General features: G+C 42.7%; 1 protein-coding gene across 3 annotated transcripts; it reads right to left on the bottom strand.

Annotated features, from left to right (window-relative positions):
- NT5C2 (5'-nucleotidase, cytosolic II) lies at positions 1 to 27,330 on the bottom strand. Of its 3 annotated transcripts, XM_053450395.1 has the most exons (18): positions 27,246 to 27,330; positions 18,349 to 18,470; positions 14,240 to 14,313; positions 11,138 to 11,255; positions 10,802 to 10,897; positions 9,083 to 9,174; positions 8,529 to 8,586; positions 8,034 to 8,127; positions 7,653 to 7,706; positions 6,845 to 6,928; positions 6,292 to 6,333; positions 5,506 to 5,613; positions 4,616 to 4,682; positions 4,274 to 4,444; positions 2,502 to 2,553; positions 1,427 to 1,487; positions 935 to 1,111; positions 1 to 266 (listed from the first exon to the last, which is right to left on the bottom strand). In XM_053450395.1, the coding sequence occupies exons 2-18, from the start codon at positions 18,447 to 18,449 to the stop codon at positions 18 to 20; spliced, it is 1,698 nt and encodes a 565-aa protein (XP_053306370.1). In that variant the 5' UTR covers positions 18,450 to 18,470; positions 27,246 to 27,330; the 3' UTR covers positions 1 to 17. The 3 variants fall into 3 exon arrangements, with proteins under 3 accessions (XP_053306370.1, XP_053306371.1, XP_053306372.1); XM_053450396.1 differs by lacking the exons at positions 18,349 to 18,470; positions 27,246 to 27,330 and adding an exon at positions 16,175 to 16,584; XM_053450397.1 differs by lacking the exons at positions 14,240 to 14,313; positions 18,349 to 18,470; positions 27,246 to 27,330 and adding an exon at positions 10,990 to 11,059 and having other exon boundaries at positions 11,138 to 11,246.
- Between the last annotated feature and the right edge of the window lie 427 nt (positions 27,331 to 27,757).

Consider the following 27,757-nt stretch of genomic DNA (forward strand, 5'->3'; position numbering starts at 1 on the left):
TTTTCTTTTTAACCATTTTATTCTTCCTCCTCCTCTTCTTCCTCTTCTTCCTCGTCATCGTCTTCGTCGTGGCAATGTGTAATTTCTTGCGGGGCCTGAGGGAAAAGGTTGGGTGGTTTGATCTCGCTGATCGAGCGAGTCAGGTGGTGTCGTTGTTTGAAATCGGAATCCTTGAAATCGAGGGAGCTGCGGTTGCGAGTGGCCATCGGCGATTCGGTTTCGTTAATGTCTACGTGGATGTGCTCCACGGTGGATTCATGAGGCATCTGGAGGAAAGGAAAGAGCACTTAGCCTTTAGCATAACAGACTGCATAAGTCGGTACACTGGGTGTTAGAACACACGACACATAACTAGATTGAAAACATTCCCATATTCCACCAAAAATATACAAACTACTGGAAAAAGTGAGGCCCGTCTTAAGAGGTAGCTCTTGAGATTTTAGTTAAATCCCTAAAGATATGTCCTTCGCCCACCCATTCAACCCAACCCATCCCATTCAACCCAACCCAATCCTATCCAACCCAATCCTATCCAACCCAACCCAATCCTATCCAACCCAACCCAATCCTATCCAACCCAACCCATCCCATCCCATTCAACCCAACCCATCCCATTCAACCCAACCCAATCCAACCCACCCCATTCAATCCAACCCATCCCATCCAACCCAACCCATCCCATCCAACCCAACCCATCCCATCCAACCCATGGATCTGGCGGGGTGGCTGTATTACCGAAACCTATATATCCATATATGCTGCCATTGAAGATTATCTCTACACGTTGTACACACGGGTCTAAGTGACATAAAACATGTATATGTAACGCCAGAAATGAAACTTGTTCAGTATCTCGTCTGAACAAACAGCTTTTAATTTAGTTTTTGCAGTGGGGACTCGCTAAGTAACATTGCTGTTGTTGTGAAGGACTCACCAGTACATGCGCAGCTCTGAACAGGTAGCTGAACGGGTAATACAGGAGGTTTATGAAAGAAGCGGCATAGAGGTCGGCGTAACGCATCACCTGACTGGCGAACAGAGTCTGGCGAGACCCGCTGCGGAAGAGGCTTCCCATCATCCCATAGCACATATCCATGTCATGGGTGACTTTCTGCATGGAGATTAACAAAGAACACAAATTAATGAAATATCCTTTGTACCAATTCCCTTCCAAATAAGCTTCCAGAGTACTCACGGAAAAAAATAAGTTCCCTAAGTGAGTTTTTCCCCTCTCTACTGTCTTTGGGTCTCTGCAGTAGACGCCTCTGGTCCAATAATAAGGTGCTGTGAGACTTTAAGGAATGGGGTGCCGGGATACGATATGGCGACCCCTAAGCCGGGATCACTGGCTATAACTATCCTTTATACGTGCACGATACTAATAGCACCCAACTGCCCCAGACCTGGAAAATGAAGTCGCTCCTACCTTAATGCGCCTCTGGATAGAACTTATATCAGGCCGTTCGTTGCTGCTACTGTCCAGATGTCTACAAGTGACAGACAACACAAGTTAGTGCGACCGGGACTCCAGTAGAGAATATATATATATAGATATATATAGATATATATGTTAAACATATTTTAACTTCCCCAAATCGCTCAGATTTCTTCTTATAAAAGCTTAGACTGCAGGTAAATGAGTTGTGAGTCGGGTGACTGTCTGGTAACCGTCTCTTTGTTGGGACCTCTCTGATACGGGTCTGCAGACTCCCCATTACTTAATAGACTGCCGCCTAGGACATGTATGTAATAATACACGGAACCGGCTGAAATCTCGACCGATGTTATTAGAGAACTCGTTTATAAATTACAACGTACGGGATTTCACGCACATCACACTCAGCACATTTTGTATCCAATAATGTTGATTATTTGAATATTATATTATAATATTATAATAATATTAACTATTTGTGCTTTTAAAGCACACCTCTTGCATAAACCTGTTCTCATGGAGCATCCGGCATTCTGATTGGTTGGTCAATGTGTATCTTTTTAATAAATGTTTGAAAATTTCAGGTTACTTCATACTGATGGATACATCTATACACTAAATAAACACATGTAACAGTGCCTACGGACCAGGGGCCGATCACCCTGTTCCCTGACATGCTGCTGTCCAACGGGCCAGTAAACAGAGACATCTCTTAGAGAGCGCTGTTTGTCGAGACGAAGTGTTGGAATATGATGTCATATCGCCCCCAACCTACATTCACGCCTGATCTTAACTGTCTGCATGCTTATTCCTCCATAGTAACGTTATCTCTCCCCTGTTATGTTCCTGACTGTTGTTGGTTTGTTCAGGGAGCCTTTGTAAGGCTGGGCGAGGAGAAAATGCTGGCTCTGCCACAGGCTGCCATCGATTTCAGCTTCCACAAGGTAAACTTATTTTTCTCCAAAACAACTGCGCTGATTGACAATTCGTTTTAACGAATGAATTCAGTAATTGTTGAAGCCGTTACGATTCCCCTTTAACATCAGCGCTGGTTTTAGTTACTCACTTGTAGAGTTCTGACAGGAAGATATCCAGGCTCTGGAGCTCCTCGAACAGGGCTAGATTCAACGAAAGAAAACATAGCGTGAAGGTGAGAGCAGAGAACAGCTTTTAGGAGAAGAGAAAAAGACCTGATGAGCAAAAACTGCAGAAGAAAACAGACGACAGAGAAAAAAAGTCTACGACACAGAAAATGGAATGATGGGAGTGATTCAGAAATGACAAAAAGGGGGACAATCTGCCCAAAATAATCACAAAGCAGAGTCTGATCTGAGCCCTCTTTACTGCCACAGAGGAGTTTTATTTTTGTGATATTACGCTTTTTAGCCCCGAGTCTGAATCCCCTCCCAGACTCAAAGGGTTAAAAGGACCTTACAATGCGAATGCACATAAAACAGTGTCGGGGAGACGCCGCTGGTAACGGAGACGAAATACCAAGAAAACAGCAAAAAAAAAATAAAGCTAAAGAAGTTGTGAAACAAATAGTAAGAGATGGACAGTATGTGCATATAATACAGAAATATATATTGGGTAAAAAAAAACAAAAAAAAGACATTTCATCTGAAGCAGCACTCAAACAGGATCGGGGAAGGGGAGGAAGAAAATATAAATCTTACTTTTGGCACTCAGCAAAAAAGGTTGTGGACCCTTGATGAAGCACCTCATGCACATGTGATGCTGTAATCCTATGTAGGGTTAAAATTCTTCTGGGTGACATGAAAACATGTCCTGTACAATATAAATATTTTAACCCTCACCCTGCCACAGTGACTGTCCGCCTGCCGCTGCTCCCTGGTCATTATTATAATCTCATTGTAAACAGGTGATAAGTATTTATATATTCTAGCGCGTCGCAGGTATGTATCTAATCGTACCGTATTACACGATGAATGCACGGACTGCAAAAGTATACATTATATCCTATGAGAGGGGTGTCCAACCTGCGGCCCTCCAGCTGCTGCAGGACTACATCTCCCATAATGCTCTTTCAGCTAAGGGCCTGGCAGAGGAGTATGGGAAATGTAGACCTGCAGCAGCTGGAGGGCCGCAGGTTGGACACCACTGTCCTATGGTATATAATTGGGTTATCATAGGGTTTCATGGTGCCTTTATAATGTTGGCGAGTGTTCCACATGCTGTGTATAGCAAGGTATTTTAAACGAGCAAATCTTATTAATATCCCTGCTTGACCACAAGTGGATGGTTAAGTCAATTTAGTCACCTGTGTTCTAGGAGGTAAAGGTTCTGGTCTCTGAGTGGTTCCATGAGGACCATATAAGATCTGGCAGAGCCAGAGAGAACCTGAGCTCAGGTCCAGACATTGCTATGCTCAAGGAGAAAGTGAGATGGCCAAAAATGGCCCCTCTAGGTTTTCTATAGCTGTGGGTGACCTGAATAAAAACCTTTCCGTTTGTTACGCGTCACATTTATTAACATCTTAAATAGCAATGAAGATAATTCTGAAATACAGGATATACTTTTGTAACGTTTTACCTGTAGAGAGAAAAAGAGCAAATCTGGTAAAGATTAATCATTTATTGGCTAACTGAACTATCCCGGTCTCTTCGTCAGCATAATACACCTGAAGAAGAGCCATAGCCTCAAAAGCTTGCAATCTATTATCCTATAGTTAGCCAACAAAGGCATTAACTTTATCAAATTTGCTTTTTTTAAAATTAAATCATAGCATTACCGCCTCGCTCTTATAGTAGTGTATGTACATTAATTGATGCCATTTCTACTCAGTTCCTAACAACGCTACGGACTAGAATCGCTTACAGCTTTTGTCAGTCCAGACGTGAAGCTCTTGCGCTAGCTCCGGGATCACCAAGAATGTTCTCCATCCCTGACGCTTCTTGGACTTCAGAATGTCTCCAAAGATGTGATCGCCGATATACAGGATGTCTTTGCCTTTTGCTCCAAGCAGATCACACATAATGTCCGACGAACCTATAAAGATAGACATATTATAAGTCAGTAAAAGGAAACAGGGAGGTTTAACAGAATAGAATACGGATGCGTATTATTTCCGTTCCAGAATCAGATCAATCACAGGGTCTTAGCACAAAGAATATTAGACAAGTCTATCTATAGAAAAGACTTTGGTTAGCATATACCCACCGCCAGAATAGACAATTCCGTGCTGTAAGGGGCCGGTGTACGTCCCGATCTTCAGTTTCCCCGTATTCTGTGGAGACAAGAAAAATCATGCATACTATGAATAAAAAAGTGTAAGTCTGAAACATGAACACATATCCATAGATATATAATCTATCATCAAACAACAGTAATTCTTACAGCCTGCCGTTCAGCAGGTCACCAGCAGGGGGCAGCAAAGGGAAGGAAAACAGCCATTTATTTGTTTGGGGTTATAATGATGGGCGAGACTGATAAGTGATCAGTGACCTTAAGATTCTTTAATCATTAATCAGATAACAATCTATGGGGTTAAAATTGTTAAAAAAAATCTGTAACCAAAAGCAGATCGATGGTAAGTGAGGAGTTTAGGCCACTGATATTGACCGGTGAATTCGATCAATAATCAGCGACCTAAAATGCCACTGATCAGACAGTAAGCAGTTATGGTATATAAAATGTAAAAATAATAATAATAAAAGATGTATTTTTAATAATGTATGTGTGTGGTTTTTTTACCTAAGGGGTGATGTTATAAATCATCAGCAGTTTGACCTGCTGCAGAGTGTTTCAGACAGCGACCGGCTCGGAAGCAGCTTCGAGCCCCAGGTCGGTGCCACTGTGGATTTGTTTCATTATTATTCTTAGAGGAGCAGAAAATTGATGGTGACTTTTTGGGAGGGCAAAGTTACCATGAAGCTGCCAATGGCAGCAGGGACAGGTAGGGTTAACACTGCACAATGTTTACTAATGTATAATACGCACCCCTTTTTCAGGACTCTTGCTTCATGCTGCTAACGCCAGTAAAGAGTAACAGGCCGCATATTACATGGGGTAACAGACAACAGAAAGGGGGCTTCCAGAAGGGTACTTACAGTATCCACTTGTCGCAGTACTGTTCCTTCTCCAAAAAATAGTGGTTTACGAGCATCGACTAAAATCAAATCAAAATAGGACTGCCAAGGCCGGTGTGTGCTGCCAGGCTGTAACAGAAAAAGTGAATAATAAAAGTGAAAAATAATAAACACACAAAACGCCTATTCTGTCCAACCCTGTGATCCTCTTAAAGAATTTTGCACATGTCCTCACATGATCTAACACGCAAACTCCGAGGCGGTCACGACGGGCGCTGGACGCAGCACAGAAATCTCTAATCACGTTAGCTCAGTCGCCGTGCGAGGATTTAGGTCACACTGATGATACGAAACGTCGTTACTTTAAAGGGACAGCCTCCTGATCCTTAAAGCCTCGCCAAAAATATGTACTTAGTTGGCGCTTAAATGCGCAAAAAAAAAATCCATGCAGTGATTGGTTCGTTGCTGCCAATCACTGTCAGGAGAACATTCACGCTCCAATCAATGGGTGCGCCCAACGCACGCAGGGGGTCTTATCAGCGGTGGGGTTGGAAGTCCCTTTAATGAATATCAAAGAATAGCTGACTGCCCGAGCTTCATATACTAACCCTTAATGTATATTCAGTTCGTTGTGGCTAGTGTGTTATTTCTCTTGTGTTTAATTATTACGCGGTGAATCTGTGCGTTTGTGTGAGTCGGACCCACAAGAGAACAATGATTTATGAAACCAAGAGAACTGGTTTCCGTATTCTGCAAGTTTGCCATTATCTGGAAATGCTGATTCTGCGTTTAATTATCATGCATTACCTTTGGTCCGTGTGCAAAGTCAAAGAGGTACGTCATAATTTTCTAGAATAACAAAAAAAAATGTCCACGTTAGAATACAAAAAAAGAATTAACATTATTTTCATAACCAACATATTCCCTAAAAATGAATTAATCACCCCAGAAATTGTAGTTGATTGAAAATGTTTATTTCTATGCCAAATATTAGATTAATGTATTAATATGTTGATTTATGGACGATGTATGCTTTAATAGGCATATAGAAGACAATGTGAATTTGAAAGGAAAAAAGAAAAATAGAGGCCAGATAAAAAAAAAATGCTTTTTTCCCATTATCCTTAAATCTTTACTATATAGAGAGTTATTTCCAACATTGTCGGCCCTATGAAAGTATATAAGATGACATATAGAAATTACTCCCTGATTTAAAGTCTCGCTATAGATAAAAGAAGACTTGGTGTCTCTGGAGTGAGGACGTTACGTTGTATCTAGAATGCAGGAGATGGCTCTCCCCGGGGCATATTCTGTACCCAGGCAACGTTTTCAGCAGCTTGAATATTTGATGAGCACTTACATCGGTGTATTTATAGTCGCTGTTCGTGACGAGGAAAACCTTCCCGACTTCGCACATTCGACTCAACAGCAGAGGCAGCTTATGCTGTAGAAACAAGAGATTCCGCCGGTTAAAAGGGAGACTAATAATATACGCGGATTAGCAAAGTGACATCCTGATAATCCACAATAACTCAAAGATCAATGTATTTGTTTGAACAGCGTTAAAAGATGTATTCTGGTCCAAAAAAAATAGCATTTTTACTGCTGAAGAACCGCAGGGCCACTCAGCCCTTTGATGGCTCCTCAGCCCTTTGATGGCTCCTCGCCAGGGCAGTGTGCTGCTGGCGAGGTTCAATCTTAAAATGTATAAGGAGCATCAGCAGAGAAATATTTTCACATATATTTATATATATTTGGTGTTTTATCAGTTTCTAGAGGAAAGTGCAGCTTTTGCTGCAATTTGCTCCTTGACAGCGAGACAAAGGAGGAAACATAAAATATTAAAGAGGAAATCCTGCCCATTTTTTTCAGGGGCGAGTGAAGCAAAAGTTCAGTGAAACCGGAGCAGCGGCTGCCAGATGTCCCCCCCGCCAGCGCATCCTCCCCAAACGGCTGAGATCAGAATTGAGCGAGAGCCCTCGGCACACTAACCCGCTGGATAGAATGCAGACCGGTGCATTGTACACGGGTTTTAACAGAGCTGAAGAAGCCTTTACATAGAACGCACAGCGCAGTATAATATTATTATTATTATTATACTACAATAATGTGTGATTATGATGAAAATTAAAATGCTTTGGAAAAAATAAAAAACTTTAGGAACTTACATCTTTAACAACATACTTCGGCAGGTTCTCTAATGTTTTTTCTTTCAGTGATCCCTGAAAACAGAAAATACAAAATTTCAGCAGCTTGTCAGAGAACCGGCATCTTCAAACTGCCGAGAAGAACGAGGGACCTGCCTCACACCCTCCCAAAATCCCTGTGAGAACAGGAGAGTCAGCATCGCCTACAGAGTATAGACCAGATCTACCACCACTTTATGGTCAGATGATGATCACAACATGAGAGCCGGAGAGCCGGGGTCACCTTGTGGGCAAACTGCCATGAGCAACGGGGGCTTACACGGTCAAAATACCCTGTGAGAACAGAAGATCTAGTATCACCCCCCAGTCAGATTACAATATGTACATAAAACCCGGCATCACCTTGTAGTGGACCCAGTCAACAGCATCTCGGACATCCTGGAACATGCTCCGAAAAGACATAAAGAGGTCGCCATCTTTAAATCCCTTTTCACAGCTGCAGAAAAACACAGAACACGATAAAAATAATGTGAAACTTGAAATGCTCACACTTTTTATACACGGCGGAGAAATCCTCTGACGTCTCAGATCATGCATTATGGGCCACGAGTGAAACAGACATTGCTTTTGATTCTCTGCTTCATTTCAAAGGGAGTCTATCTTCTATAGGCTAAAAATATAAAACATGTAAAGTTACAAATGTTACGGGACCTCAGAGATCTCTTTTTCAGATGGACTGTTGGCCTAATAGATTCTTTTAAAAGGAAACTGTAGTGGGTGGGAGTTCATACTTTTCTAAAAATGAAGTGTAACTGGTTTTTGCCACTTGGAATTTTTGCCACAAAATGTATATATAAATATATAAAATATAGTTCACAAATATATATTGTTTTTTACCTTGTGTATCGGTCACAGTTTGTGAAGAAATCTACCAGACACGCCAGCAGGTAGGTCTCTGTAACAGCAAGCATGATGGGGTCATAAGATTAATTAGCTAATTAAAATCATGTCAGATATTACAGTATTTTGAATCTTTCTCTGTTTTTCACAGGAGGTGCCGTCATCATAATCATAATGATGGTCGGAAATACCACATTTAGCAATTAAGCCCTAATATTTTATTTAATGAGCGCCGTGAAGGACGATTTCTTGTGCTACTTAGCATCATATGGTATTTTTCAGAAATAGATGGATTTTTTTAGCCCTTATTGTATTATTGGGCTTTGATACTTGAAATCCATTGGCCAGTATTTAGCAATTTCTGAATATATTTTGCGGCATCTGGGTTGTATCTAATGAAGTGTTTCGGTGGAATAAATCTAAACGAATACCTGCTAGTTGGTGTATATATAGTGTAATAACGCATAGTTAATAGATGGATCGGCACTATGGCGGTGTGTAAGGAGCCTCCTGGGGCCAGCTTTCTGAGATAAGTAACGAGACGCCGGTACCTGGTAGGTTGAACAGGGTGTTGAGGATGTAGAACCGGTCTGTGTCGTCTCGCTGGATGAATTTATTTGGGTATTGTTCTCTTATGTCTGGCCTGCGGAATAAAGAAGGGTTGATTTATTGCTTTTGGGTGTTATATACATTTAAACACAGTGATGCTGACCCCCAAAGACAAAAAACTGCAAAGACCAGCGATAACTATGTCAAACCCCTACGGATTGAACTTTTTGAGTGCAGTAGGGGGTAGAAGGGGTGTAGAAGACGTTGTAAAGCACTTCTTTGGCACCGAAGCAGTTAAACATGCCCTGAATTCAGAAACAAGGTGTAACTTCCTTTAGGATTACGGGTATAATTATGTACGGAGACGGAGCCAAGAAAACATTCTCGATTAATCAGTGTGTCTCCGATGTGTTGCAAAACAAAACGTGAACCATAGAAATCTTAATAAGCCGTTTCTTGTCATTCTAAGTGCTCGGAGCGGCCTGTCTGGAGTACAGAGGAACCGGTTAAAGCAGATTATACTTGGCTGGAGGGAGGAAAAGGCAGTCATTAAATAAATAAATATATATGTGACTTACAGCACATCGTACGCTGCTGACTAACGAGAACGCGACAAAGAAGATACCTCGTAAAAGCATATGATGCAATGCTGATGCTGCCAGATGAAGTCACCTATGACCATACGCAGCCAGGAGACAATGCAGCCGACAAGGTAAATAGTCACGGCCATTGTCCCCAAACAAAGAGCCTCTCTCTACGAGCTGCTGTGCCTGACGCTCAATAATAGGGGCCCAACTGTTTGGTTAATAGGAAAAAAAAATACAAAGCGCAGATGTCGGGGCCTTAGCGGATTTTGACTCTGCGTATTATCCTCCATACATCTCCCAAAGTCATCCGTGCGCCATGCGTGCCTTCCTGGGAGGTCTTCAGGTTTAGCCAGTAGTCTCCGGGTGAAGAGCTGCCCCCTCTCCGGGTGAAGAGCTGCCCCTGGGGTAGCCCAATCCAACATGTGACTAGCCCTACTCCTGCCACAGAAGATGGAGAACTCCGGGTAGCCTACCCTGAGCTCCCAGACAAAAGCATCTCAAAGACTAAGAAATTAAAAAAATAAATAAGATCCAAAAATAATTATTCTTTGTGGCTACCTGATAATGCTCAATCCTTCATTAATGAACTGATTTAAAGGTGCTGTTCCACCAGGACAAAACACTATTGACTCTGTGATGTTAAGATGATAATCCTCTTTCCTTCAATCATTGAGCATTCGGCTGTACTGGGAACGATGTTTCTGATGCTGTGTTTAGTTACAAAAATGTTAATTTCAGCAGAGTAGGTGGGACGGCACCTTTAAAGGCAATTTTCTAGGCATGGCGGCCTTTGGGAACTGTACTTTGCAAATAACTGCTTATTTTTTGGAGGAATACTTCTTGAAACCGTCATTCACGTGACTAAAAGTGGTTTCCTAAAATAGCGGCTAATCATTTGATTAAGAGATCTCTCCTAGAACATTATAATCACACGGACTCATTAACCGTGCGCCCTGCTGAGATGAGAGAACGTTCTTAAGAAGATATCACAGTTTATTAAAATTGCCTACTTCGTGGTTATAAATAAGTAATAACCCTCAAAGCTCTACTATGACATCATCGCAAAATCCAGCTAAATATAGTATTAAACGAGATTTGGGGTGTTTTTTTTAATATATGGATATTTTCACTTACCCTCTCATGAAGTTAAATCCATGCGCACAGACGAGGATATTGCCGTAGGCATCGACTTTTAGGAGGTTCCCGTAGGTAGTGTCAAAAACAAGACCCCTAGAGAAAATGGAAGCGTGATATGAAAAAGAGGCCGAGAATTATTCGGGGGAAAAAAACGTGAAAATTCACAAACACGAACATAAAAATACCTGTGTGGCCACTTTCTCTGCTGTAACGGCAGAAACATTTAGGGCTTCGGAACTAAACCGTCTGTGAGCCCTAAATCATGCCAACACATTACCGATAAGTAACACAATAAAGGGAAGCCCGGCCGTACGAACGCAATCGCCTCCTCACCTGGTGGGGAACGTGGGATCGTAGACGAAACTGAGCAGCTCCTGAGGGTACCCGATGGACACCAGCCTTTCGACGGTCAGGTCAAAGCCAAGCGATTCATACTCCGGAGATTTGTAAACTGGAAAACATCAAAAAAGCAATTAAAAGACATGAAAATGATTCACTATTTAAATAGCGGGGGATATTCTGACTTTGTTTCACGGAGAAGATTTCTATCTGCTGGCCTTCTTGCTGAGCTGCCTACCATCCACCCGGCATTAATCAGCCGAGCATAAAAACACTGGAGGTTGTGTTATACTATTTTCTGTCATTTAATATTCACAATTTAGTAAGAATCGCTTCTAGCCGAGCCATCACTCAGGAAAGTGGAGCGCACGCTCTCTCTCTGAAGTCCATGGAATTGGTGGCAGCGGTGAGGCGCCGGCATGTAGGAGACCCATGTGAATATGAGGAGTGGGAGAGACCAGGGGCATAGGGGGGACACACGTGTGGATTTATAGTGTAGGAGAGAGAAGGAGCATGAAGGAGGAGATTCATATGGATATGAGGTGTAGGACAGGTCGAGGACATAGGGACACACGTGTGGATATGAGGTGTAGGACAGGTCGAGGACATAGGGGGACACATGTGTGGATATGACGTGTAGGACAGGTCAGGGATACAGGAGGACACACGTGTGGATATGAGGTGTAGGACAGGTCAGGGATAGAGGAGGACACACGTGTGGATATGACATATAGGAGAGAGGGGGATGGGCAGGCACGTCATGTTATCGCGGGTATATATGCTGGTAGATGAATCATAAGCTTCAAACCAGATTAAAATATTATTGAAAATATGTTTTTATAAAGCTGCTTAAGTATGAGTGGGAAATGGTGAAGGGAGTGGAGGTGCCGGGGTAGCCCAGTACATGAACCTGGAACCCCCCGGTCTATGTCAGCCTCCAATACATGTCAGCGAAGGACGCTCCCGACGCATGTATTACTGCCTCCTCATACAGATCTCAGATTTTCTTAATGCTCTTCCCCGCAGCGAGTGCAAATAAACGGTTTTGAAATCCGGCAAGTGGCCAAGAATCACAGGACTCTATTATTTTTGGATGTCAGACCGTTCAGCGGCTGCGAGTACACGAGGTCCTCTGTCTGACACCGGAGGGGAAGGGAACAGAAAGGAAGAAAACAAGTCTTACGAATCAAAACGCTAAACCTCTGCAAAACAACCAACCTGCCACGGAATGCCACTCGAAACGAGCACCATGGCCCGCAAATGGTTAATAACCGATACAGTATTGTGTCAGCGTGTGGTTTTATAAATAGCGCTGTGATGCAGAGGAAGTACTCGTGTCATAATTATATACTTTGTTTACTTTTAACGTGCAATCATGTAGTTCGGCCCTGAAGGGATCCGGTTACAGAGCACAAGGTCGTGATATTTTGGGGAACGGATTAGCGTCCCTGTCTCCCTGCCATAGAAGAATTTACATTAAAGAACTCTGCGAGTAACCGGAACCCTCCGCGAGTTCTTCACGCATTCTTCAAAAATAAAAAGGAAAGCAGAAGAGGCTGCCCTGCTGCTGCAGCTGCCCTCCTCCTCCACGATCCAGCTATTCTTGCCGCTGATTGGCTGCTGGAAGCTTGGATTTCTGAAGACTACCTGTGATTTTGCGATTGCTTCTAGGCAGAACTGTTTAGCAAATCTTTAGTGTAAAGGTTAAGCGCGGGAGATGAGAGTTCCGGGGAGGAAAAAGTCAGTTCTGATGAAATGAAACTAATCTTGAGACTAAAGTGGCTTCTAAACATGACCGCATCGCTTGCTGTGCCAATAACAGGGGCGGCATTGCAAGACGTCTCTTGTGTAACGTAATGTAGCAACTGCTTATTGCTACACAGTGGAAACTACCTGAAGCGGAACACCCGTCTGCGGAGGCTTCCTGGTTCCGAATCCGTGAAACACAGAAATGTCAGGATAACCGTGTTTATTTTGTGTACGATTACCGATCACGCAGGGTCACGGGGCCATGTGTCTTGTTTACGAGTAAACACGCACATGACGGGCAGCTCATTTTCAGCCCTGCCGGTCTACCGTTTCCAAACGGCGGCAATCCAATACCCCCCCTGCTGTCAACTCAGCCGCAGACCATCTCCCTAATGTGATGAATGCCGCTGAACCGTGAACTTAGAGGAGCTTAAGTGGGCCGAAGTAACTTCATACGGGATTACTGGGACAGACACCTTCCAGGGGCTTAAAGTGAGATGCAGGTTGGGGGGGGGGTTAGAACACCCTCGGTGACCCTTTAACAAGCGTGATACAGCACAACAAGAACATATCATTTGCTGCCGTATCCGTGGGTTTTATTTACCCCACCTTAAGAAAGCCTATCTTTTCGATGAATGTTAAATGTAGACACTCTGAGCTGCTCTTATGGATCCGAGTTGCCAACTAAACGTACCACGTAACCGACGGCATCTGAAAGACCGGAACCTCTAAGTTTTTGCCCATATAATGTTGTCACGCAGCTGCATGGTAGCCATTTGTATGAGTCCTCGCTCTGCTATCTTAACCCGATCTACTAGACAAACACCCGACTTCTCTTCATACTGCATGTGGTAAACAATTGAATGGCTCAGTCTTAATCACCGAGCCGGACACTCTGATTAATGAAAGTCTATGGAGGAATGGACTCCATTAGCATTGCCATAAAGTATCAGCCACACTCCATCACACAGTTATACTTATCCCCGCTCCAAAAGCTGCTCGGTTTTAACCCCTTAAGGGACAATGGGTTGTTCTTAAACCCCTTAAAAACAATGTATTGTGAGCCCGTACATGTACGGGCTTTGTCATGAAGGGGTTAAACAAGCTAATGCATAATACTGAATTGGCAACGTTTCCTCTGAAAACTTTTGGAACAAACAGTGCCAAGGCGTGCCTGTCGGTTGGAAACGAATCCCAGATCCGTAGCTTTTTAACTAAAACTGTCCTCCGGCTCAACTTTACCCGAACAAAAAGATTCAAAGAAAAGTGGGCTAGCATGTAAAAGTATAAATAGGCTCCCGAGCCGCGCGCCCTCTCTCTGTATTCCGGGATTCTTTCCGTACTCACCAGCGAGTGTATAATCCATATCGAATCCAAAGCACTTGATCTTTTCCATGGCTAGACTTCTGTTCACAAAGACCCTAAAGGATAAGAAAAGAAATGACGTGTATGTGAGATGATCGGGTTATGATGACCTTATTTACAGCCTGCGTAGGACTTTAGCATTGCGACCGGCTCTTGGGATATTGTGTCCTTGAAGAAGGATATTTCCACCAAGTATCAAATGCTTAATTAACAGCGAATGTCCAACTCTGGAATATCCAGTGAGAACAAATTAGCGGCACCTTGAACGGGCACGTATACATCGCCAGCCTGCATCGCTTCAACCATTTATATTTCCATCATCGTATAATCTATGCAAATAATAACGTCCTTAAAAATAGAGGCTTAGATGTTTTACGTCCTATGGATATCCGAATGTGAAGCAGATGACAGAGACCCCCAGTGCTGGGCATTGTGGTCTCTTTTATCACTGACTTCATGTGCAATGTATTGTATACCATCGATTCTGTGTCCGTAAAGGACAATCCGCTGATGGACACAAACCGGGATGCTTTTATTTACGTCACATGGACAGTAAAATGTTCATCCTGGAGATCCTGGAGGCCAGCACAGCTGCTAGGGTCATACGAGGCCGCGAGATGTATATCCGACTATACCCTCACCAGTCCATGCTGGTAGCCACATGCTACGCGAGCATAAAAGCACATTGTGTGGCAGCGCGTATCTAGCTGTTAGGTGGCTGCTGGCCTTAAAGTGCCAGACCCACCTCGTCATCATCGGTCCAGCCCTGAGATTCAGAGGTTTAGCCAGCACTGAACACCATCCATCTCGATTAGAGTCTGGCTAATGATGATGGTATTTATATTCAATAACCCCAGAAGGGCTGTCCTTCACCCACCATATATTCTATATTTAAGTATATTTAATTATAAGGGGGTGCTGCTGAAGACCCAATTGTTACACACAATCCAAAGGCATCAGCGTCACGTCAAAAATGTTATAAACTCTCAAAACTATAGTTTTTATTAATGCAACTTAAAAAACACCTTTCCAAGATAAAAAAGATATATATATATAAGCTTAATATGGACACACACTATCATTCAAAAGTTTGGGGTCACTTTGTTTTTTTTATGGAAATCTAGGACATATCTAGCTGTGACATAATCGTTTCTTAAAGATCAATTGTTATATATATATATATATATATATATATATATATTTATATATATATAACATTTCATTACCCAATTCATTAACTGTAACGCATATTACTGTAGTTTGCGGTGAATCGTTTCATTATATTACGTGTGGCGAGAGCAAAGTGCGCGGCATCCCCGGTGAGTAAGCCATCATTTATTCTAGGCGGCATTTCATAATTACTGGCAAGTCACATTTCTGGCTTTAACTCCACTTCCCAACTAATAACAGGAAAATGGGGTGTAATTACTCTAACGGTCACATGACTGAGATTCCATTACGTGGTAGGTCATTAATACTATTCCAGCACGAGCCATGAACAAGTATATCATTAACCAAAGTATGAAACACACCATATGTTTCCCGGAAACACCCCGATCATCTATATGTAAATAACCTGCATGTTTTGCCCAGGGAAATATATCATAGTCTGTGGCGTTACAAGTAAAAAACCATAACCGTATTCGACACAAAACATGATGAAACCTATTGTATAAAAAAAACACTCAATGGCCAAAATACATAAAAGCTCACTGGAATACCTGAATGATGATAAAAAAACACTATTTTTAAGGAAATGTTTCAACTGACTGTAGAATCATAGAATGGCAAAGGATCTGGAACAGAAAGTACCGCACATCCACGCGTTTGCCATGGCAAACAAAACGCCATCAAGCCAAAAATATATTGCGTCCCAGCTGCCGACGGCCCCCACAAGATATAAATACAACAGAGTACCTCTGTGATGCTTCAAGGTCATTGTTGTCCACGTACGTCACGTAGGGTTCAGGCTGATCCATGATGGAATGGACCCAAATAGTTGAAGGCTACCCAAGGCTGGCTCGCGCCTCGCTCTTCGGTGACACTTGTATCCAATCGGCGACGCTAGTGCAAATTCACAATCGCTTTGTTCCAGAGCGAGGAACTCTCTTATATCTCTTGGAAGAACAACGCTTTATGGCAAGACAGCTCAACGCAAGGGTGGACCTATTTGACGTCCTCATATTAATATAATGGCATTACTCACGGTTCCGTAACCTGTTTTTGTGGATACTCGTATAGTGACACAGAGGTCGGACACTCCCAGAAAGGGCCCATATTTTCTAACGTACTCACTGGCAGAAAGATCGAAGCCCGGGGAAGAGCTGCTCAATATTAAAGGTTGTAACACGGCTTTACCCTTTATACTGTTTTCCTCCGAGCTGTAGGAGATGTTTGCATAAACCAGTGAACATAACCAAAAAAAAAAAAAAAGTACAAAATAACAAAAGCTAATGAATGTAGGCTGTGTGACACGAGGAAATTTCGTCCAATAAGCATCTTTAAGCGTTAAAAAAGAAGCGTTGAAGAAAAGTGGGAAGATGTAAAGTAAGCAGGTCGGGGATTGAGTGAATTAACCCCTGTAAGTACACAGGGTCCACCCATACACACAACACTAGAGAGCATGCCCTTCATAGCCGCGGCCAGCATCGCACCCGGTGGCACCCTGTAGATATCAACGCACTTGATACAGATAAACCGATAAATGCTGGCAAAGGCGAGGGGCGCTGTGTCTTTTCTGACAGAAACGGAACTTGGTACGATCCACTAACTAAAAACAAACTAAAATGCGATGCCTGAGAACCCAGCATTTACTGAAGAGAGCTTTATGTCTGCTTCTCAAACGGAATCTAAATTATACTAAACATGTGGAAGAACAATTTACTTATTTTGAGGACGTTGCAAAGAAGAAACGCTGGTATTGTACAGACGCAAGACAGAGAGCCAGGCGGCCGTCAAAATGAAGAATTTTCGGTAAAGGGACAAAAAAAATTGACTGTTGAAAGCATCTGGACTAAACGGACCAAGCCAGGCTTCACAGATGGAGCTAGGGACAGCTCAGCCTTTATTCCAGGATAAATCCATAGGGGTCGGCCCTTCCAAATGCATAATGAAGATGTTGGTGTGCCTCATTAAGGAACCCCTATGACAATTATTTTTTTCTTTTCTTTAACTTTTACCGACGTGTTACAAAGCTACACCTTGACATTAAGGGACTGCCATAGGCTTCTCTATAACAAAGCTAGACACGGAACAGTTATCGCTGTGATGCAATCAACGACTAAAACAAGAGAAGAGTGAAATAAATCTTGGATCGGTTTCTTTCTCTATAAGGAAAGGTTTTATATCTTCGTTCTGACAGGATTTAATCCTACAGTTCTTGGGGTGGGGGGGCACTAACATGCTGACATTTACAGAATCAACCATTTGTCTCATGCAACAAAGGAAAACCCTACCTACAGTACACAATGTACACAATGAATACAATGTACACAATGGAGAGATAACAAAGCAACTTACTCTGCAACACACAGATAACTCATGCAAGCACCATAAACAGGCTCCACTATATATTATTTAAGTGCCAACCCCAGAGAGCTTCTGCTGGCCCTGTATAATGTGTAATTAAATTAGTTACAGTTCTGAAATGTCACGTTGCAGAAGTAACCGGGCATTATACAGGGCCGGCTCACCTCATCACAGGTTGGCGCTTTACCGTGTATAGGAAGGTCGGTAAGCTGAACACTTACTCTCACCTGCAAACTCACAGCTTAGTGAAAGCCCCCCCCGCAAATATATATATATATATGGCTGAACACAGCAGTTCAAAGGAAAAGGGGTTCTTCGGATCTACTCGGAACCAGATATGTCCTTTTCCGATTAATATTTATCGACAGTAAAAAAACACACTAGAAGATTTTTTTTAAAATTATGTGTTTCCTTTAAGATCCATATCTGGCACTTTTATTGATTTTTGCGATTGAAAGAATGGCCCTTAGCACTCCCTGTCCCTTCAGCTGGGAATACAATGAAACCCCGGCGTACGACCGGACTTTGAGACTCGTCTTCTGCTTAGTTTCACTTAGTCTCACCTGTGATAAGCCTCGCGCCGATATTTCTTCATTGCAAGACCGTCCATATTCGCTGGAATATCGGCTGCGTTTTGGAGTCGATCGCTCCAAGAAGTTGTCATTTTCAAACAGGTTCTTTGGTTCTGCATAGGAAAAAAAAAAAAGAGAGAATGGTTTCATCACTATGGGGAGAGAACACCTTGTGAGATCACTTGTGGGCTCCATTTTATCTGATCAGTACACCACCTTTTAACTAGTTTCTTACGGTATTGAATAAATCCGGTCGAATCAATAAGGCAGTTGAGTCACTCATTACTACTTTTGTGTTATCAAAGCAAACTAAAAACGGGAACATACCTGCTACGTAACCCCGTAATAAGCATTTACAAATCAGAATGCTACAAGCGCCGACTCAATAATTATAGTAATAATAACAGTAATAATAACTCATCAGACATTAAGGTAACTACTTTTTGAAACATTTGAGTCGCTTTATTAAGCAATTTTAAAAACTAAACCCAGGAGAAAATAAAGTTAACTTGGTAGCCACCGACAATCCGTCCGAGGTCATGCCAATCGACTATTTTCTCCCCTTAGCTTCTGAGCCACTTAAAATACTTTAATATCAATTCTCTTAACTAAAAGAAATGGAAAAATACCCATCTTGGTCTTGGCTGATGAAAGCAACCAATTATTTGAATATATATACACATCTATGTATACTAAATACCATGAAGGACGACAGAGAGCGAATAAACAGACATATATCAATAACAAGGAGAAGTATCCTACCAGACTGTCAACACAGTCAATAAGTGCCTGCTCATAAGACGCTGTAACATGAGGCTGCTTTCCTTCCACGTGAACCTATTTTTGAAAGGATCCTTAATAAATAGGTCTTTAAGGTTAAAGCAGAATAGCTTTACATAGCGTGGACATTAATGATTTACACTCACTCGGGGGCGCATTCGAATCATCGTGATAATCCAGCTGCTGGTGCTGCTCTGAAGTCCCTTCAGTTTGACCGGTGGTTATTTATGAAGATAAGCGGCGTCCGTCGCACTATGCCTGGCACAGGCGCTGCCAACGTCTCGCTTAACTTGGGGGAGCTGGCACCGGCGCTGGCGTTACATTTAAAATAGAAGGGCTGGTAAGAGCATTGAGATCTCGTTGGAAATAGAAGCCATGTTAATAGGCTAATAATAGCACTGGGGGGGGGTCAAGCTCCATTGTTTGGGGTAATGTTATATTCACACATTCCCCGGGCCAGGAGTAAAAGCAATGAACGGCAGACGTACTGAAACCAGCGAGCGCACACAAAAATACTCCGGGGAAGAAAAGGGCTGCGCTGATCAGCAGGGAGGCTGACATGAGGCTACTACTTTTTTTATTGCCTGCAGTTCCACTTCCTGCCAGCAGGGGTACAAGGATTATTTCAGTGATCCTTTATGGGATCTCTATACTATAAATTATTTACTGTTTTATATAGCGCCATCAGATTCCGCAGCGCTGTACAAAGTGTAGACAGGACGTAACAATTAGTATGTAACATAACAAGATGACGTACAGAAACAACAGGTGAGCTTAACAAAAGAGCTTACAATCTAGTCATTTTCTGTTTTCTAATGACTGGAGGGTTAGGTTAAAGGGACACTCCAGTGAATATGTGCACTCTAATCCATATGATAGCTGCGTGGACTCTTTATGTGCATGTGGTGTTCCCTTTAAAATGCATGTGGGGATTCGTCAGAGCCCCCCTCCCATGTATTTGGTCAGGGAAGGGTGCGAGTGAGTAGGGACGATGCATTTGCTCCTTTCCCTGGTCGCTGCTGTTTGCCAGGCAGGCTATATGTTTGGCTCGTGGTATACTAACCAGCGCTTGCTCTGTGAACGTCCTAGGGGTTCTAGTTAAAGCACTCTCCGTATATCTTCAATGGGGTAGGCCAGTAGGGTGAATTAACCTGTCTTGTGAGACGTCTAGGTGGGGGTTAATTTCCCTAAAGCTGTATTTCTGCAGGAAATCCCCCTAATGCCAGCAATTTTAATTAGGTCCCAATGTACAGAAATACGAAGGGAACAAAAATCTGTAATCTGTTATTAATCTTAATCTCTATGCAGACGGATGATTTGCCGCATTCTTTCCATACTTTTACATTCTTTGAATCATTTTGCAGGTTAATAGCTTAGCTTTGTGCTTCACGTGACTTAAACTAGCCCTGTTTCCGTGTTAAATACATTTTGGAGCCGGGTTTGCGTGGATTCCGGTGCATTTAACTGCAAGCAAATCGATGCAGGAATGAAGTTATTAGAGGTATCTCGTTTAACCCCTTCCTAACCGCCTCCACAGAAAGCAGGGAGCATACTTTAGTATGATTCTTGCACATGCTCAGTAGAACTCCCATTCTGGCCAATGGCAAATGAGCTATGGAAATCCAATGTGTTCAAGAACAACCAATCACATGCCTGCAGTCTTAGCACGGTTATCTAGCACAGATGTGATTGGCTGCTGTGACTTCTATCGGTATGTCGAGTGACAACTGACATTTTTTTCCTTAATGCGAGGGCCTATAGCAGCAAATGCCGGTCAATAAAAAGCTCGTAAGTATAAAATAAATGCAACGTATATAATAAACCTATGTATTAAAATGTTTATATGGGAACTTTCATCAAGATAAGCTCTTTATAAGCTCTATATATTCACAAGGACAACACACCCTATAAAAATGCACGGCAAGGGGTTCGCATTCTATCAACACCACGAAAAATATTACAAAACTCCCGTCTTGGGTAATCTCAAATAAAGCTGTGTATTTACTATACACAGTAAAAAGCGCGTCCGTTCAGAGCCGGCTCCACGTCAGCACAGAGCGGACCTGGAGCGATGCCAGCGTTATGAGCTTGTGCTGGATAAGCCTCTGAAATGACCGGAGCTTTGTGTAGGTTTTAAAAGCCTCGCTGTTTATCTACAGATTTGTTTGCCGTCGCATCTACGTCGGGATATTCAATTTTTAGAACGGCCCAGAACTTTTAGGCCGCGCTCTGGAAAGACCTGGAGTAGCCGCTTTCTGTTCTCTCGCTGATAGAATCCCGGCGCGTTATTGAGGTTTTACCCGGGGGGGAATTTGTGCCGCGGTGGCTCCGGGGTAATGTATAGTAATGTATGGGATAATGTATAGCTCAATCCAACTGCTATAAATGGACCTACCAGTGTCTCAGGACAGCCCTACCAACAAAGAATGCATGATAAAGTACTTGCCTTTAGGAGAAGCTGAAGCTCCAAGGCTGCAGTACCCATGTTTTGAACCACTAGGAATGCTTTAAGATGCGCTGTACCCTCGCGGAGTGAGAATTTCGCCTGAAAGAGGGCTGGGAAGGGGTACACATTTATACGAAGGCATTCTGCAGAATCCCCTCCAATGCATTTGCAAGGGAATTACATGACAAATTAAGGGGACCACCTGGCTATCATATGTATTAACGTGCATACGATGGCTGGTGTGTCCCTTCAACCATAGATACTTTACAGGCCGAAGAGCCCGTCATAATATAGCCCTCTGGTGTTAAATGTTAAAGGGGCTCTCCAGCCGTCATATCCACCATAATGTATTCAATGCTAGATTTTGTGGTTTCCTCTTTGCAAATTCATGAGGGATTCTGCAGAATTACACCCCCCCCCCAATTAAGTTGCCCCTTCCCTCTCCTCCCGGCTAGTTTCCGGGCAGGAGATGTGTATCTCCTTGCACGTGATATACTTGTTGCAGCATCTTCTGAGGGGTCCGTTAAGACCCTACGTCTATGCATGGAACGTGCCGCTACTGCCTTCAATGCAACGAATGTCCTTCTACTGGTTGAATGCTACAAGGAGGCTCGGAGGAGAGGACAGCTGCGGGGCTGCAGCTTCTACCTCAAGTCATTTGTTTTTCTTTTTGAAGAATGCATATTAAAGTACCCAAAAAGTTCTCTAATATGCTTTTTTTTGTGGGAGGGAGCCTGGATCAATAAACTGTACATTTTTAATCACCTGGTTGCAAATAAAGAACCAAGGAAGCTCACAAAAAATAATGGAAAAAAGGATATTATACGTGTATCGGTAACCTAAAGAAATATGAAGATATTTGGGCGACTGGAATCGTATGTCTATTTAGTCCATCCCAAAGAGTGCTAGGAAGTCTGATTGAATCGTAGAAACATCACGCTTTGTCTGCTTGTTTGTTTTTTGTAAAATTACTTTGAGACGTTATTTAACCGCTACATATTACTTTTGCTTTGATGCAAGTCTATTGTCTTGTTTTGTAAAAATAAATAAATAAACTGTCCCTTTTAATTAATTTTCTGTTTTGTGAAAACACATTCCTTGGTCTCACGATTTTCCGGGCTGCTCTTTGTCCGTGAAGCGAACGAAGTTGGCGCTCGATATATTTGTTGCTCAACCAACTGGGCTGCAAGAGCCACAAATTCAGCAAATACAGATCAGGAAATTGGGTCCAACTGAGACGATTCCATGAGGCTGAACGCTCCCGGCACTAATCCTCTTACTAGACAGCGTTACATTTTTCTGTGCTTATAACTTATTGTACATTCTAACGCATTCTTCCCCACGTTCAGCGAACAAAGACCTAAAACCGATTCCTCTCTGCAGCAGCTCGGCGATGGATGTTCCACCAACGTAATCCGTATAGCTTATCAAATGGTGCGATGTCTTCCTTCCAGAAAACAAATCGGGGGGCAGGGTACAGGTTTACCCAGCTATTTTATTATTAATTATTATTAGCTTTTATTTATATAGGGCCAGCAATTTCCGCGGCGCTTCTTACAATCCCTGCATTCAATGGTCTGTCGGAACTCTAACTGACAAACCCATACACTGTGTAGAGAGAGGGACCGGCTCGCAGACTTACCGACTGCTGTAAATATAATACAAAGTATTTAAAACACCAAAGGTCAAAGCAGCCTCTGTCAATAAACCCTCAGATACTAAGCAACCTAAGAGAGCGTTCACGTGAGATCCGCCGGGAGGGACCGCTGCGTACGGAGACCCGGGGGACTACATCCAAACTCTTTATAACAATTCCAACGACGTTATACAGAAAATAGCGGCCAATGCTCGGAAATATTCTGCCTAAGAGTCTCAAGGATTTCTTCCCTTTCTCTCTCTCTTTTCTGTGCAAAATGTATAATTTCTACTCTCCCTTCCCAAGATACTTGGGGTATTTTTTTTAAACAAACTGAGGTAATCATCTTAGAGAGACATGGCTGAGTGTGTTTGTGTATTTTTTTTTTATTTTATTATTTTTTTTAATTTATTTGTATTTTTTTTGTATATTTATCAGAAACAAGGCAAGAGGCATTGCCACCAAAATCATACCTATTCAATTTTTTTTATTTAATAAAAAATTAAATACACATTTTTTGTATTTTTTTGTATTTAATTTTTTTATTAAATAAAAAAAAATTGAATATGTATGATTTTGGTGGCGCTGCCTCTTGTCTTGTTTCTGATAAATATACAAAAAAAATACAAATAAATACAAAAAATTTAAATAAAAACATTTTAAAAAAATACACAAACGCGCTCAGCCATGTCTCTCTAAGATGATTACCTCAGTTTGTTTAAAAGAAAATACCCCAAGTATTTTGAGGGTGCATCCCACTGCTCCTGGCTTCTTGTATTTATTAAGCAAGACCCGAACTATGCTGTGGACTTATGGGCGCCTCTCCACCCTCCCCCGCCGAAACAAAACCGGTTCAAACAGAAAAAAGTTAAAGGCGCTATTCCAGTTACTGGGAAATCTATCTAAAGTGGAGATAACGATGTACCATTCAGTGACAATACTAAGAAGTGTGATAGAGAGCAATCGGCGCGGAGACACAAGGTCAGCCCCGGGGCGGAATTCACCGCCAGCGCAACTAATGTTCTCAATGAATTCTCCGGTTCCGGCAATTAAAGGATCGGTTGCCGTTTTATCGGACGTACACGGTTACAATGATTAATTTAAACACGGGAGAGGATGCTGATTCAGGGAAATAAAGATCGCAATCAGGGTCAAAAAGGTAAAGTTACCTTTTAATAGGAAATTTAAGGCCAAAATAACCCATTGAACCTCGTTTCACATCAACACAGGAGTTTTGGGAGCTTCTTGATGATTTTATTTTTTCTGATGCTATTATAAAAATGCAGATCAAAGTATCTAAATAATAAGTGAACAGAGATCATCTCGCCAATAATCCATCAATCATCAATCAATACTACAGTTTGTATAAATTGGGCAGAGTGGAAACAACTCGACATGTTTATACCACATAAAATAGTCCTAATTCTGGGTTCTTTATTTTGTTTTTTGTATCACGTTTTGATTGCTCTTTTCTCTCGTTATATAAATCACACCAAACCTATTATTATATGTGACGTGTATATACAGTCACTCTACCATTCAAAAGCTTGGGGTCACTTAGAAATACCCTAGTTTTTTTTTAAGAAAAGTGCATTTTGTCCATTAAAATAACATGAAATGGATCAGAAATCCAGCGCAGATAGGGTTAATGTTATAAATGACTATTGTAGCTGGAAACGGCTGATTTTTGATGGAATATCTTTATAGGCGTACAGAGGCCTTTATCACTCCCATCACTCCTGTGTTCCAATGGCCCTTTATCACTCCCATCACTCCTGTGTTCCAATGGCCCTTTATCACTCCCATCACTCCTGTGTTCCAATGGCCCTTTATCACTCCCATCACTCCTGTGTTCCAATGGCCCTTTATCACTCCCATCACTCCTGTGTTCCAATGGCCCTTTATCACTCCCATCACTCCTGTGTTCCAATGGCACGTTGTGTTCGCTGATCCAAGGTTAAAAGGCTAATTGATCGTTCGAAAAGGCTTTTGCAATTATGTTACAGCCAGAAATTTCCTAAGTGACCCAAAACTTTTTCTACTGGTTATGTCGTAACGTTTTTAAGTAATATATGGAATCTCCACGCGCTCCATAGATAAAGCGTAACTTTAAAAGACTTGGTGAACGTCCAAAGCTTCCCCGGAGAGAACTCTTTAGTCGAGTATAATTACACTTTGGTTTCGTTTGGTTTCTTTTTTTTTTTTTTTTAAAGGGAATGATTAAGTGTCATGTGACAAAAGCAATTAGTTCATAGGTTGTTTCCATGGAAACGGAAAGAAAAGCTTTGTGCTCAGCTATATGCATATAATGGACACCGGCCAGGATTGCTGACATAGAGCTGAGTCCTCTCTGTTTTGTGATACGGCGGATGCCGCGTTCCATGCCCTCCGCGTGTTTAATAATAAAAATCCTTCTAATCATGCAGTGCGGCCGGTTAAAGAACATGCCGGGTTGCCAGGGCAATAGCCACCAAAATGTCATCTTTGAGCTATAAAAAGCAACGTCATTTGGTTAATTACACATTACTGTAACGCTCTGCCACGCCAGCAGCTGAATGAAAGAATTTGGCGTTAAACTCCTTCGCGTTTCCTTTTTTTAGGGGGAAAGTATTTTGTAAAAACAGCAGTGTCCCTCATCTCTGCGCACCTCGTCCCCCCTCTGGGTTCACCCGTGAAGCCGGCAGCAGCTCGTACACGACCCACCCGGCGCATGGAGAAGAGACGGCCGCGCGCTGCACATGTGTCGGGCGCATGAATCACCCGCACTCTACGCAACTTTCTCTTAATACTTTCTGCTACTCGATCTAATCTGCTCTCTATTGCTAACTGCTCTCTATTATAGACCCTTATAAAAGCCCTCGCCTGCACCTGCGTACCATGTCCTGCAGCCACCAGCATCTTACACTCCAACATCTGTTTGCCTCTGTATAAGAACATTCATCAAGGATAAATACCCCCCAATACCATAACACAGCTTTCAACCTTTCTGTGTATAACACCCTCTTCACACCCGCCATACACATGCCTGTGCGGTAGTATTCTAAAGGTCAGGCTCTCCTCCTTCCACCACGCTCACTTCCCTCTGTATAACACAGTGCCTCCCCCGCGCTTGCTTCCCTCTGTATAACACCAGGCCTCCCCCACACTCGCTTCCCTCTGTATAACACAGTGCCTCCCCTACGTTCGCTTCCCTCTGTATAGCATCATGCCTCCTCCACGCTAGCTTCCCTCTGTATAACACCATACCTCCTCCACGCTAGCTTCCCTCTGTATAACACCATACCTCCTCCACGCTCGCTTCCCTTTGTATAACACCATACCTCCTCCACGCTCGCTTCCCTTTGTATAACACCGTGCCTCCATCACGCTCGCTTCCCTCTGTATAACACCGTGCCTCCATCACGCTCGCTTCCCTCTGTATAACACCATGTCTCCCACACACTCGCCTCCCTCTGTATAACACCATGCCTTCCCCACACTCGCTTCCCTCTGTATAACATCACACCTCCACCAGTAATACTGGTACATAAGACTACAGACTCCCTTCTCTCTGTATAGCACCCCTGCCTGCCATGTACATCGTCATCATACAAAGGACAGACCCTCTTCTCTTACCGGTCATATACACCCTTATATAAAAGCACCCACGGCTCAGGCCCTCACACATATTTCCTATTGTATTAAAGTCGGCTGCTCTCCATATAACAGCGATGCCTGAGATTACCCTGCAGAAAAACCCAAGTTCTGTCTGTAACAGCACGATTCTCCCTCTCTATAACACCTCTAGGGCGCCCTGCCCTCATTACCGATAGGTGCCAAGCCCCGTATACCAACCGGTGCCACCCAGCATGACCCCTTTATACAACAACCGAGCTCCCCTTGTCTCTGTATAGCGTTCTGAGCGCCTACATATACCGTAGCTGTGTGCTAGAATATACCGTCAGCCTCCGCCAAACATCAAATTACGTGTAACACAAAGACACGGGGCGCTCCCTCTATAACATCAGCCCGGTGCCCGTCACTCACCTTCCGTTCCTGTCAAAAAGCTCGCAAACTGCACTAACCGCTCGAGTGCGCATGCGCGATGCCCAGAGCGCAGGGAGCGGAGTCAATATTAGACTGTATTCTAAACGAACAGTTGAGCCGCTGTATGTATGCTCGTCACTGCGACACGTCACTGCCACGCTCCCCAGAGCCGCCCCTCAGACCGTGTCATACAATTCAAAGTGTCTAAGGGCAGGAAAATCATAGAGCGCTGTGTGCCAGAGGGGCATTCATTTACAATATATAATATAGATACTATAGATAATATATGTGTGTGTGTGTATATATATATATACAGTGTGTATGTATTTATATATAATATGTAATACATAATATACATCTTAATTCCCAAACTTTCCTCTTTGCAACCTGGAACCTGTCTGGAAATGTGCTTTTTTGTGCCTCTGTCCCTTTTTTCCTCCCCTGTTGCCATAAAACCCCAAATAATGTGTATAGAGACTGCAAGAAACGGGTTGATACGTTTTTTCCTCAAA

This window comes from Spea bombifrons, chromosome 11 (assembly GCF_027358695.1).
Source record: "Spea bombifrons isolate aSpeBom1 chromosome 11, aSpeBom1.2.pri, whole genome shotgun sequence".
In the NCBI taxonomy this organism is placed as follows: domain Eukaryota; kingdom Metazoa; phylum Chordata; class Amphibia; order Anura; family Pelobatidae; genus Spea; species Spea bombifrons.